The sequence below is a fragment of the Hyperolius riggenbachi genome, chromosome 6 (assembly GCF_040937935.1).
Source record: "Hyperolius riggenbachi isolate aHypRig1 chromosome 6, aHypRig1.pri, whole genome shotgun sequence".
NCBI classification, from domain to species: Eukaryota; Metazoa; Chordata; class Amphibia; order Anura; family Hyperoliidae; genus Hyperolius; species Hyperolius riggenbachi.
The window spans coordinates 101,400,762-101,415,331 of NC_090651.1; the positions used below are offsets into that span (position 1 = coordinate 101,400,762).

General features: G+C 46.8%; 1 protein-coding gene across 7 annotated transcripts in view; it reads left to right on the forward strand.

Moving 5' to 3' along the window:
* The window catches only part of LOC137521026 (uncharacterized), a 299,753-nt gene that overhangs the window by 112,558 nt on the left and 172,625 nt on the right, over positions 1–14,570 (forward strand). For all 7 annotated transcript variants that reach the window (XM_068239741.1, XM_068239745.1, XM_068239743.1 and 4 more), the window contains exon 12: positions 4,763–4,801. In XM_068239741.1, coding sequence (XP_068095842.1) covers positions 4,763–4,801 — 39 coding nt within the window. The remainder of the gene's footprint in view (positions 1–4,762; positions 4,802–14,570) is intronic.

A 14,570-nucleotide genomic window follows, 5' to 3' on the forward strand; every position in this document is an offset into this window, starting at 1 on the left:
CGTAGTTAACATGTGTATTGTGTAGTGAACTACGAATGCGTTACTCGCATCTAATTTTCCGCGTGTGGTTGCATGCTTTACAAATTTACGCATTGGAAGGGGGAATGTACGCATAGAAGAGTTATCGGTATAAGCATTTAATGAAGAATTAATGTGTCAAATTTTCTGCATACAGGCATAAGCATCCGCATACACTACGCTTCACACTACGTGTAATTGCGTATTTTAACGCGTAGTCTACGAAATGTATACAAAGCGAGTATTTGATTTTGAAGCCGTAGTTTGGCGAAGCGTAATTGCGTAAAACTACGCGTAGTCCCAGCGTAGCGAAGTTGGCTGACTACGACCATCCCTGTATCCGGCCTCAGTATCTGGGGTATCCTGCCAGATTCGAATATCTGGATAGAAAAACCAGAAGTGCCCTTTAAATTTCTTTAAAATTTGCAAAGGGGAACACTAATTGATGATGTGGGGTCTTCAAATCCTTCCCCCCCCCCCCCCCAAAAAAAAATGGCTGTCAATTAACATTAGGCCTAGGTTCCAGACAGCAGTCGTGCAGCCCACATTGTGTTCAAAGTCCAACCGCACAACTGGGACATGACAGTTTTCAGCCAAGACACCTTTAAAAAAATTACGCAGCAATTGTGTTTTGGGTTAAATATAGGTGGTATCAGTGGCCTGTGGCACCCTGGCCTGGCGGTGGGAGCTGCGCAGGCAGCAGGAGCAGGGCAGTGCAGCAGCAGCAGGTGTAACGTGTGCCAGGAGCATGCCAGGAGCATGCCGGACGTGGCACGTGGCACTTGCCAAGTGGGACGTGGCACTTGCCAGGTGTGACGTGACACTTGCCAAGTGTCACATGGCACTTGCCATGGGTGATGTGGCACTTGCCAAGTGTCACGTGGCACTTGCCAAGTGTCACGTGGCCCGTGTCACATGGCCCGTGTCACTTGGCACGTGTCACTTGCCAAGTGCCACATGACACTTGGCAAGTGCCACGTGACACGTGCCAAGTGCCACGTGCCACGTGACAAGTGCCATGTGGCAAGTGCCGAGTGACAGTCATACAGCAGAGGAGAAGACACTAGGGCACACTAACTGTCACACTGGCACTGCTCACAGCACAGCAGTTCTGTAGAAAGCTAACACAGTGGTACTACTACTCTAACAACTACTAGCACTGATTGCTGTACTACAGTACTAACTACACAATAACACAGTAATCCTATCCCCTAATCCCTAAACTAACCTATACCTAAGGCTAATAGCTGGCCAGCAGGCAGCAGCTGGCCTGGTCTGTGCACAGCACACAAACAGACACATAGCAGCTGCATGCAGCACACACTGACTGTCACACAAATTACATCAAGCCAATTAATGATTTAACAATAGTGTAGTGATAGTGAAGGGGTTAATCACTGAACAGCTTCCGGTTTATCACTGTGTACAGCCCTTCCTAGGCTAGCAGCACTGGAGCACACACTCTAACTGTCACACTATGACATCAATCAAGCTAATTAATGATTTAACAATAGTGTAGTGATAGTAGTGAAGGAGTTAATCACTGAACAGCTTTAGGTTTGTAACTGGGTACAGCCCTTTGTAGGCCACCAGCACTGGAGCATGTCTCTCAGTGAGCATTCAGCAAGACGATCTGTCTCATCATGGCAGACCTCCTTGTTATACAGGGTGGCTGGCGAGTGTTCCTTTCTGTGATTGGGTGCCAGGGCTTAGGCTGGGAGGCCTCTGATTGGCTCAATGAGGTCAGGTGGGGCTGGCCAAGGTTCCCCTCTGTAATTGGTTGCTAGGGCTTCTGCTTGGAGCCTTCTGATTGGCTCCAGGATATAATCTCCTTAGTTACAGTATTTCAGATCCGGATACCCGCAATATCCGCAGATATCCGCGGTATGCGCCCAAAGATCCGCAGGTAGCTATCCAGATTTGGGCCCAGGTATCCAGAATTCGAATCCGGTCGGATAGCTGAAAAAAGTTCGGATATCCGGGTTACCCGGATATCCGGAATCCTGATGAACAGCCCTGCTATCTATACTCAGGCATCTATCTCTGGCTATCTATACTGAGGTACCTATTCCTGACTATCTATACTGAGGCATCTAATCCTGACTACTTATACCGAGGCATCTAATCCTGGCTATCTATACTGAAGCATCTATTCCTGACTATCTATACTGAGGCATCTAATCCTGGCTATCTATACTGAAGAATATATTCCTAACTACTGAGGTATCTAATCCTGGCTATCTATACTGAAGCATCTATTCCTGACTATCTATACTGAGGCATCTAATCCTGGCTACCTACAGTATACTGGAGGCAGCTGCTCCTGAGTCCTGGCTATTTAATGTAGGGTGGGAGATGGGTCCAAATTACGCATTAGGGCCCCGAGATGTGTAGCTCGGCCACTGTATATTCCTAGTAATATTATAAATGGGAAAGTTCGGATGTTTGTTACTCCACCACACAAAAAATGGCTGAACGGATTTGAATGAAATTTGGCACACACACACATTACCTGGAATAACATAGGATACTTTTTATTCCCATAACCAAAAAGTGGGCAGAGACAAATACAAATTTCACTGTGAAAATGTAAACTGCAGCCATTCTTACACTGTTAATGGTAGGGTTCTCAAACTTTGCACAGTCCGTCACTGGGTGACTAGAATTAATATTCATAAAAGTGGGTGGAGCCTATAAAAGCCAATCAAAATTCACCTATTGATTTTCAAGGGGAATATTTACATTGCTGCCATTCTTGCACTGTTAATGGCACAAGCCTCATACCTGGTACAGTTTATCATTGGATGACTGGGGTTTAAATTCAGAAAAGGGGGTGAAGCCATAAACAACCAATCAGATTTGCTTGATTTCAATGCAAATTATTAATGCCAAAGACCACAAAGCTCACAAACTTGGTCATTGAGCAATTGATTAATTGTTTGTTAGGGTTAGGAAAAGTGGGCGCAGCCAACACCAGCCAAATACATAACCGGGCAACGTTGGGTCATCAGTGGGTGGAGACAAATTAAAAAATGTACTGGGAAAATGTAAACTGCAGCCATTTTTACACTGTTAATGGTAGGGTTTTTAAACTTTGCACAGTTGGTAACTGGGTGACTGGGATTAATATTCAGAAAAGTGGGTGGAGCCTAAAAAAGCCAATCAAAATTCACCTATTGATTTTTAAGGGGAATATGTAATTGCTGCCATGCTTGCACTGTTAATGGCACAAGCCTCTAACCTGGTACAGTTGGTCATTGGGTGAGGTTCAAATTCGGGAAAGGGGGTGGAACCACAAACAGCCAATCAGATTTGTTTCATTTCAATGCAAATTATTGATGCTTAAAGAGACTCTGAAGCGAGTTAAATCTCGCTTCAGAGCTCATAGTTAGCAGGGGCACGTGTGCCCCTGCTAAACCGCCGCATACGCGCCGCTAAACGGGGGTCCCTTCACCCCCAAACCCCCCACTGCGACACTTGGTCGCAGGCTTGGTCACTCCTGGAGGCAGGGCTAACGGCTGCAGCCCTGCCTCCATTCGCGTCTATCAGCCGCGCATCGCCGCCTCTCCCCCACCCCTCTCAGTGAAAGAAGACTGAGAGGGGCTGGGGAGAGGCGGAGATACGCGCTGACAGACCAGGAAGCGCTCCCCCGCTGCACGGAGGGGGATTTGGGGGTCAAGGGACCCCCGTTAAGCTGCGGGATAGCGGTGGTTTAGCAGGGGCACAAGTGCCCCTGCTATATATGAGGTCTGAAGCGAGATTTATTCTCGCTTCAGACTCTCTTTAAAGCAGTTTAAAATCTGAACATAATATTCAATAAAAACATGTTTTCCTACTTTTTATATGCCATACGGTTAACATATTTGCATTTGTGCATAAGTATTATTATTCATTTATAAGTTATAGCTTGCCAAAAGTATTCATTCATTCATTCATGCAGACATGGTTTGACTCTCTCTCTGTGTCCGGGAGCTCCTGCACAGTCAGAGAAAGTGTCACATTCCACACTTGATACATTTAAGTAAACACAAGATTACATTGTTTAACTTTTGGAAGCGGCCAGATCTGAAGGCATTGAAGCTTCTAAAGCCTGTGTTAACCCTTTGAATGATGTTCTAGTAAAAAAAAAATGCTGGTTGTATATAATATGCTGTAAATAATCTATTAGAGCAAAGAAGAACTTATGGGTTATATTCCACTTTAAGACAGCAAAGCTCACAAACTAGGTCATTAGGTCATTGAGTAATTGTATGTTAGGGTTAGAAAAAGTGGGCGGAGCCAACACCAGCAAAATACATACCAGGGCAATGCCGGGCCATCAGCTAGTTATACATAACTATTGGCTTCAAATGCACTGGATGAGGTTTCATGTGACATACAGAATCAAGGCCAGATTTATATTCTTTACATCCCCAAATCTTCCATTCCATGTGTAGACCCCTTTTACATATATAACATTCATGTACAGTAGCTCCTCTCTTTCATGTACAGATTCATTATGCAGCCTCCTTTTTCATATTTGCAGTCTCCTCTTCCATATTCAGCAACCTTTTGGGCTGGAGCGCCCCTTTTGAGCAGGAGTTGCCCGATGCCCAAACCTTTGTAGTCTTTCCAGAAATCAGTCCACGATTGCATTAGTTGGAATTTAGGTGGAATTTATTCATGTGTGGAAAATTGAAAAGCTGTCATGTGGTCATATTTGAACATTTCTAGTAGCTAAAATATTTTTATTCTTTTGTTTCAGGTTGACGGTGAATGCCTGGATTTGGTACCTGACCTTGTGGTAATATCTGTTAACTACTAACAAAGTGTTGTTGAATTTAACTGAATTTTTATTTAAAAAAAAAATTATGCTGGAAGAATGTCATTGACCGACCAGTACAATTTGAGTGTATTATGAAATGAATACATCATGAAGAATATTTTCAATGTGGAAAGAAAGGCTCATTTGCCCTCTAAAAATAGGGATTGACAATATGAAGTAAAAAATAATTAACTGATGCAAAATTCCTGACAATTTTAAGTAAATGTATGTACCTTAGAAAATGGGCCAATCAAGTTGCCATGGTAGCAGCATTTGGCTTTTCAAGCTGCAGAAATGTATATAAATTTGCCATACAATTTCAGCCTGGTATTATTTGCATATTTTTAAGAACACTTTAACCAGTAAAAGACCGCTCCATGCCAACAGGCGTGGACGCAGCGGCAGCCTCAGGACCGCCTAACACCAATCGGCGTAAGGTCCTGGGGGCGGAGTTTGGAGGGGACGGCTTTGCATCCCCGCTTGAATGACGGAGCGGAGCAGCCTCCCAGTAGCGATCGCCGCTCAGAGACTGTTAGACGGGGAAACCGCCGTCTTTTATTACTGTACAGTGCTGCGATCTACGGCAGTGCTGTACTGGGGACAGCTGTGTGACACGGCTGTCCCACTGACACCCACAGGAGTGATCGGCTGTCATAGGCTGATGCCTACGACAGCGAATCACAGTGATTGGCTGGCGGTGACACAATAAAATAAATACAAAAAAAAATATTTTTATTACAAAATAAATAAGATAAATATTTGTAAAAAAATACAAACAAACACTGCACCACCAATCAGAGCCCACTAAGAGAGAGCTCTGTTGGTGGGCAGAAAAGAGGGGGGGAATCACTTGTATGCTGAGTTGGTTGGCCCTACAGCGAGGCCTTAAAGCTGCAGTGGCCCAATTTGTGAAAAATGACCTTGTCTTTAGGGAGTTTGGGCGCTGCCATATGCACCCATTGAAATAGCGGTATTAAGGGGAAATATTGGGTGCCAAAATAACCCCTCAATGCATATGGCAGTGCCTGAAAAATTATGTTTTTTGGATTTTTCACGACAATTGGCAGTCAGAGGGTGGAGGGGTTAGGCATCAGAAAGGGTGTTCCAACAGACAATGAATTTTATGAACAGAGCTAAAATTGGCTAATCAAAATTGTATGTGTGTACCAGGCTTTACAGCTAATACTGTACATACTGAAAGTAGCAGGGATCAGCATACAATATAGCTGGTTTACAATCAGTAAAGGCACAGAGTAACACCTTACACTGTACACACTGGAGGTAAATCAGCACACAGTGCAGGCACTAGAGAACAGCGTATACTGTACATACTGTAGGTAGCAGAATTCAGCACACTGCAGCTAGCATGCCAAAAATATGAGGATCACGTTGTGCGGCGTGCTTACCGCGCCGCACCGAAAAATGGGTGGGCCATGGACCAGAATATAGGTGTGGTAACGGGTGGAGACAAATTTACATGAACCTAGCAATGGTGGGACATTAGATTATGACAGTGGTGGCGAACCTTTTGGAGGCCGAGTGCCCAAACTGCAACCCAAAAGTCACGTATCTATCACAAAGTGGCAACAGCAATTTAAACTAAATACTGTACAAACGTTTTAACTCATACATGAACATTATGGAAAATCCAAGTTGAAAATAAACTGTGAAGATAAACAATTTCATTCATCCTACTCCTGAAAAATGTATTCAATTTTTGGAACCTCCCAGTTTTATTTTCTGTTTTAAAAAGCTAAAAAAGTAGGTTTAATCCTATTGTCTCATATGATAAGGATTCAGCTTTTCCCATAGTCTCGCAGTTAGCAATCATGCGACGCCCAACAAGACAAATTCAGCAATCATGAGGCCCCCAACAAATCATGAGGCCCCCAACAAGACAAATTCAGCAGTCATGAGGCCTCCAACAAATCATGAGGCCCCCAACAAGACAAATTCAGCAATCATGAGGCCCCCAACAAATCATGAGGCCCTCAACAAGACAAATTCAGCAATCTTGAGGCCCCCAACAAATCATAAGGCTCCCAACAAGACAAATTCAGCAGTCATGAGGCACATAAATAGACAGCATTTCACATAAATAGGCAGAATGCCCCCTTAATATGGTAGCCCCCCAAGTTAGGTAGTGAGTGACAGGGACCCCCAGGTTAGCTAGTGAGTGACAGGCGCCTCCAGTTAGGTAGTGAGTGACAGGGACCCCGATAGTGAGTGCCAGGGAGCCCCTTCAGGCAGTGAGTGAGTGCCAGGGAGCCCCTTTAGGCAGTGAGTGAGTGCCAGGCAACCCCTTTAGGCAGTGAGTGAGTGAGTGCCAGGGAGCCCCTTCAGGCAGTGAGTGAGTGACAGGGAGGCCCTTTAGGTAGTGAGTGAGTGCCAGGGAGCCCCTTCAGGCAGTGAGTGAGTGACAGGGAGCCCTTTAGGCAGTGAGTGAGTGACAGGGAGCCCCTTTAGGCAGTGAGTGAGTGACAGGGAGCCCCTTTAGGCAGTGAGTGAGTGACAGGGAGCCCCTTTAGGGAGTGAGTAAGTGACAGGGAGCCCCTTTAGGGAGTGAGTGAGTGCCAGGGAGCCCCTTTAGGCAGTGAGTGAGTGCCAGGGAGCCCCTTTAGGTAGTGAGTGAGTGACAGGGAGCCCCTTTAGGCAGTGAGTGAGTGCCAGGGAGCCCCTTTAGGGAGTGAGTGAGTGCCAGGGAGCCCCTTTAGGCAGTGAGTGAGTGCCAGGGAGCCCCTTTAGGCAGTGAGTGAGTGCCAGGGAGCCCCTTTAGGCAGTGAGTGAGTGCCAGGGAGCCCCTTTAGGGAGTGAGTGACAGGGAGCCCCTTTAGGGAGTGAGTGACAGGGAGCCCCTTTAGGGAGTGAGTGACACGGAGCCCCTTTAGGGAGTGAGTGAGTGACAGGGAGCCCCTTTAGGCAGTGAGTGAGTGACAGGGAGCCCCTTTAGGCAGTGAGTGAGTGCCAGGGAGCCCCTTTAGGGAGTGAGTGAGTGACAGGGAGCCCCTTTAGGGAGTGAGTGAGTGACAGGGAGCCCCTTTAGGCAGTGAGTGAGTGCCAGGGAGCCCCTTTAGGCAGTGAGTGAGTTCCAGGGAGCCCCTTTAGGCAGTAAGTGAGTGCCAGGGAGCCCCTTTAGGCAGTGAGTGAGTGCCAGGGAGCCCCTTTAGGCAGTGAGTGAGTGCCAGGGAGCCCCTTTAGGCAGTGAGTGACTGCCAGGGAGCCCCTTTAGGGAGTGAGTGAGTGACAGGGAGGCCCTTTAGGTAGTGAGTGAGTGACAGGGAGGCCCTTCAGGGAGTGAGTGAGTGCCAGGGAGCCCCTTTAGGAAGTGAGTGAGTGACAGGGAGCCCCTTTAGGGAGTGAGTGAGTGACAGGGAGCCCCTTTAAGGAGTGAGTGACAGGGAGCCCCTTTAGGGAGTGAGTGAGTGACAGGGAGCCCCTTTAGGGAGTGACCGACAGGGAGGCCCTTTAGGGAGTGAGTGAGTGACAATGAGGCCCTTTAGGCAGTGAGTGAGTGCCAGGGAGCCCCTTTAGGCAGTGAGTGAGTGCCAGGGTGCCCCTTTAGGGAGTGAGTGAGTGCCAGGGAGCCCCTTTAGGAAGTGAGCGAGTGACAGGGAGGCCCTTTAGGTAGTGAGTGAGTGCCAAGGAGCCCCTTTAGGGAGTGAGTGAGTGACAGGGAGTCCCTTTAGGCAGTGAGTGAGTGCCAGGGAGCCCCTTTAGGGAGTGAGTGAGTGAGTGAGTGAGTGAGTGAGTGACAGGGAGCCCCTTTAGGCAGTGAGTGAGTGCCAGGGAGCCCCTTTAGGCAGTGAGTGAGTGCCAGGGAGCCCCTTTAGGCAGTAAGTGAGTGCCAGGGAGCCCCTTTAGGCAGTGAGTGAGTGCCAGGGAGCCCCTTTAGGCAGTGAGTGAGTGACAGGGAGCCCCTTTAGGGAGTGAGTGAGTGACAGGGAGCCCCTTTAGGGAGTGAGTGAGTGACAGGGAGCCCCTTTAGGGAGTGAGTGAGTGACAGGGAGGCCCTTTAGGTAGTGAGTGAGTGACAGGGAGGCCCTTTAGGGAGTGAGTGAGTGAGTGCCAAGGAGCCCCTTTAGGAAGTGAGTGAGTGACAGGGAGGCCCTTTAGGTAGTGAGTGAGTGCCAGGGAGCCCCTTTAGGTAGTGAGTGAGTGCCAGAGAGCCCCTTTAGGCAGTGAGTGAGTGCCAGGGAGCCCCTTTAGGGAGTGAGTGACAGGGAGGCCCCCCCCTCTAGCCGCCGCCGCCGCTCCCCTCCCCCTTACCTCGCAGCAGACCTCATGATCAGCGGCGACCCGACCAGTACCAGCGGGCGCCGGACGCACCCGCTCGATATGCAGAAGTGATGTCACTTACGCATATCAGTGCGGGCGCTGGGTCCTAGCGCCCGCACGATTAGTCGGCGGCTCGCCGCCTGATCCTGAGCTTTGAGTGACGCGGCGACTGGAGGGAGCCGCTGACAGAGGGGGTGAGCGGCGGCTGGGCGGAGACCCGTGGCACCCCAGGACAGATTGGGGGCACGTGCCCCCCCAAAATAGGGCTAGCGACGCCCCTGCTCTCAGCTGTGTCAGCACAGAAATTCAGCAGTCCTCTGCAGACACAGCTATTGTGTAAACACAGTATGTTAACAATATGTCTGCTTCCATGAAAGCAGGACGTAGACACGCTGCAGATTTATTGCAGAATTTGTATCAGCTGTAACAAAAAAATGTGTTTCTTTTAAGGTTATTATGCAATAATAACATAAGGAAAGGAGGAATTTCAAAAATATGACCAATGTACCACACACATACAGTACCTGTATGTTCAGTTTTTCCCCAGTTATGATAAAGATAATTGGAAACTTATAATTGTTAGGGTGTGTATATTAATAGATTGACAATCTAACACACACCATACAATCTTTAGAAAAATTGAAGAAAAATTTCCAGCATTCCGGATCAATAAAAATCCAAAAAAAAATGAGGCAACCAAACGGATTTTTCAGTCGAATGAAAAAAAAAAACTTTTTGGGGGGAGATCTGATCATATTTATCAAAGTGCCATAAAATCAGATCATTTTATTGTATCGTGTGTGACCACCTTTAGACAGATGTCTTTTTTCAACTAAACTATGTAACTATGATGTCAATATTGGGATAAAATTACTTTGATTACATTATATAATTGCCTAAAAATGTGAGTTTTATAGTTAGATTTCAAGATCTTCAGGGGATAGCAAGTGCCAAATAAATTGTAGAAGGGAGTTCCAGAGGAGAGCAGAGGCTTAGGAAAAGTCCTAAAGGGGGAATAATACAGCACATTTGAAGCAATCATGTCCTCAAGGTTTTTTATTCAGTTGTGATTCTGTGTTAGGCACAGGGAGTAGTATGTTATATATATGTGTGCGTGAGGCTACTTTTATAGCTTACATATAAGCATGTATGGGTGTGAGGCTACTTTTATAATGGTGCTTTGTGGTCCGTCGAGCAGTATAGTTGCATTCAGGCCCGGATTTACATGACAGCAGATGTCCTGGCACCCTACACTGCACGCTCCACCAACCTACAAACCCCGCCGAACTGCACCCCAAGTGTGCTGGCTGTCTCAGCTGTCACTTCTTCCTTACCCGCCATAGGAAGTTACAGGTCTCCCTTAGCATTAGGCAACCAGAGGTACCCTCAGTATTAAAAACGAGTGGTGCCCCTGACTGAAGTATAAGTGCACCAACACGTTAAAGTGGTAATAAGCTATAAAAATCAACATTTTGAAAACCACTGTAATGTGTTTGCTAAACTTACAACTATGTGACCCTGCCTTATAATCCTTTTATTTATAAGGATACAAGTAGTACCAGTATCATTTATATAATCAGGGCCATTCATTTACCATAAGGCACTGTAGGCGGCTCACTCCCCTCCTCGAGCGTCCCCTGCCCTCCTTCCCTATGCAGAGTCCCTAAGTGGAGCGTAAATGAGAGGTTACGCACCCAACTCTTGGCATTCCACTAACGAGATCTCACTTCATTTGGGGGCACCTTTTTAGCTACTTAATACTGAGGGTTCTTCTGGATACCTTGTGCTAAGGGACACCTGTAGCTACCTATGATTGGCGAGGGAAGTAAGGGAGAAGTGACAGCAGGGCCAGCCAGCCCACTTCCAGTGCGGTTTAACGGGTGTTCGTTGGTTCATGGAGAGTGAATTCTAGGGTGCCAAGACATCCGTGCCTATAGGTTCCAGTGATGTAAATCCGGGCCTGTATATAATAATAATATTTTTATAGTGCTTTTCTCCCTGGGGACTCAAAGCTCTGTGACCCTGTGTTCTGTAGTCTCAAAGGCTCGCGAAAAGAGGTGGGGTTTTAGCCTTTTCTCAGAGCTGTCCAGAGAAGGAGCCTTTCCCACTGACTGTGGAAGTGAGTTCCATAGAGTCGTGGCTGCATGGGAGAAGGCCTGTGCGCCAAATGTGTTTAAGGGGATCCTGGCAATAACCAAAGTCATCTTATTTGCAGAGCAGAGGGTGGGTGGACCTATTTCATTACCTAGGTCCTATCAGAGCTGGCCTTAGAGTATGCGGGGCCTGGGGCGAGTGTCATATGCGTGGCCTAGAGGCATAAGTGAAGGCCATGTACCGTACCACTACAGTCACGGGCTTGTCCACCTCTAAAGCAGTATGCCTTATTATTGTTTAAAAACATGTTAAAGGCCCCTAAGCCAACCAATACAGGAACAATTACAATACGTAATGTAATCAAACTACCTATCCCTAGCTCCCCAGCCAGCCTCTACCTATCCCTAGCTCCCCATGAAACCTAGCACCAATCCCCAGCCAGTCTGAAAGCTCCAGCCTGAGCCCCCTCTAGCTCCAGTCTATGCTTGACTTACCTAAATGCCCCTGGGGCCCTCAGGCTGGAGCTCTTGCACGTTACCTTAATCAGACATTTGGGAAGCTTCATGTCAGTGCAGAAATTCATTACAAAAATGCAAACGGCATAGTACAGTAAAGCATGCTGCAGACGAAAACCTAAGCAATAAAAGGGGACGCGGTGCAAAATATAAGGTGTGTAAAACAAAATAGGAAAATCTGAGTATTTGTGAATGGCACACTGCTCAGAACACAAACAGCTAGACTTCTGTAGACCTTTCCTTCACCACCACCAAAATCAGCATGGTATGGCAGGCATGACATGCGAGGCCCTCTTCATGTGCGGGGCCTGGGGCGATCGCCCCACTTGCCACCCCCAAAGGCCGCCTCTGGGTCCTATGACTCTTAATCTTTCCATTGCCAGTGACAGAAGGCTGACAGCTGCTGGTGTGAGGTGACTGATAAGATAAGCTGCTGTTGAAACCAGTTCTGTTACTCAGAAATTCCTGTGCAGGGTTCTCAGTGGGGTACATCAAAAAAGGGCATCTGGAAAAAAGGGTGCGGGGTGTAAACGAAAAGCAGTAATACCGTTTATAAAAATATTGTGCTGTATTTCGTTTACAAAAAATATTTTACAAATGTATAAATCATTAAATAATGTGTATGAAATCAGCAATTGTGAAAACGTTAATCTTTCCTGTTTAAAAATCGAAACGTATAATTACGTTTCTTAAAAAAACGATAATATATGTTTAATCGTTATAATTGTATATTATTGTGAATAACCTTCATTTATCGTTTCTTATTTTAATAAAATCTGAAAATATTGTTTATTACGAAGATATAAATATAACTACGTTCGTAATAGGTGTATTAAAACATTAGTAAGTATTACTAACATTTTAATAAAAAACTAAACCTAACCCTACTCTCACACAGAACCCTCCCTGTACCTATCCCTAAACCCTAGACCCCCCTAGTGGTGCCTAAACCTAAGACCCCCCTGGTGGTGCCTAAACCTAAGACCCCCCTGGTGGTACCTAACCCTAAGACCCCCCTGGTGGTACCTAACCCTAAGACCCCCCTGGTGGTACCTAACCCTAAGACCCCCCTGGTGGTGCCTAAACCTAAGGCCCCCCTGGTGGTGCCTAAACCTAAAACCCCCCTGGTGTTGCCTAAACCTAAGACTCCCCTGGTGGTGCCTAAACCTAAAACCCCCCTGGTGGTGCCTAAACCTAAGACCCCCCCCCCTGGTGGTGTCTAAACCTAAGACCCCTCTGGTGGTGCCTAAACCTAAGAACCCCTGGTGGTGCCTAAACCTAAGACCCCCCTGGTGGTGTATATTGTTCTGTAACTATACCTAACCCTACTATCACACAGAACCCTCCCTGTACCTATCCATAACCCCCAGTCACCCCTGGTGGTGCCTAAACCTAAGCCCCCTGGTGGTGCCTAAACCTAAGACCCCCCTGGTGGTACCTAACCCTAAGAACCCCCTGGTGGTGCCTACACCTAAGACCCCCCCTGGTGGTGCCTAAACCTAAGACCCCCCTGGTGTTGCCTAACCCTAAGAACCCCCTGGTGGTGCCTACACCTAAGACCCCCCCTGGTGGTGCCTAAACCTAAGACCCCCCTGGTGGTACCTAACCCTAAGAACCCCCTGGTGGTGCCTACACCTAAGACCCCCCCTGGTGGTGCCTAAACCTAAGACCCCCCTGGTGTTGCCTAACCCTAAAATCCCCCTTTGTAATCGCTTTATTGTGTGGATAATAAATGTTTTACAAATAGTGAATGTAAAATATATATTGCAATTTACGTTACGTACTGATCGCTTTATTTTGTGAATAATAATGTTTTACAAACAGTAAGGGATAAAATTTAAAATAATGTTTTAGTTAAATACGATAAATATGTTTAGTATTTGTATAAACGTTATTCGTCACGGGTGCATTTTCTGAACTTAAATCATCACAAACAGAGTTGTAAAACATTAAAAATCTCCAGCATCCTTTTTTCCTGTTCGGCGCCCATTAAACGATATTTATTATAGAAGTGAATGGCGGCGCCCTTTTTGTCCACTAGCTGCCGGCACCCTTTTTTCCTGCTTCATCTCAGTGAGAGTATTTATAAACTCTGGGAGGAGGGTGGGCAAATGTACACAAACATTGATGCTTTGATGCAGAGGAGAGAAAAGCAGTAAGGGCTCATACCTACATTGCATCTTTTTGCATAATTTTCTTGAGGACTGGTGATTTTTTTGCACAACGTGGGATTGTTTCCACAATCTCACAATGTGGGTACATGCACACAATTAACCAAATTACATTTTACAATGTGCAGCAATCATGACTGTCACAGCAGATCAGATCTTTAAGATCCCCAACAATTCCAGCAGAACGCTCCAGGCTATGTGAGCGCAGCCGAGAGCGGTGCGATCGCGAGCGTCTCGCCTGCGCACTCACACAGGGGCAAAAAATGCCGGTCAGCATCTGCAACAAAGGGGACCCTGGGTGACCAGCTGGGAGCAGAGCTGCGGCCAGGGACAAATAGGCTGCCAGGGGCTGGAGGAAGCCCCAGGTAAGTAGATCTTGTATTTTCTTTTCAGCTCAGATAGAAATTAAATCGCGATTAGAACTTTAGAGACACTAAAGTTGGGGAATGCCTGCTGTGGTCTCTCCTCTTCCCAAATCTTTTTATTAAAAACTTGCACACATAATACTCTCCTCCTCCCATCAACCCAGTGCAGTTTGGGGAAGCGAGGAGGAGACATGGGGGGCGGAGCTGAGATGGTGGTGGACAGCAAGGAAACAGGAACTAGAAACCACCAGCTCAGGGAGGCGGGACAAGAAGGACAGAGCCTGGAGAGTGCAGTGTGATGTGACCAGCCCAGGGTAATGTAAACAAA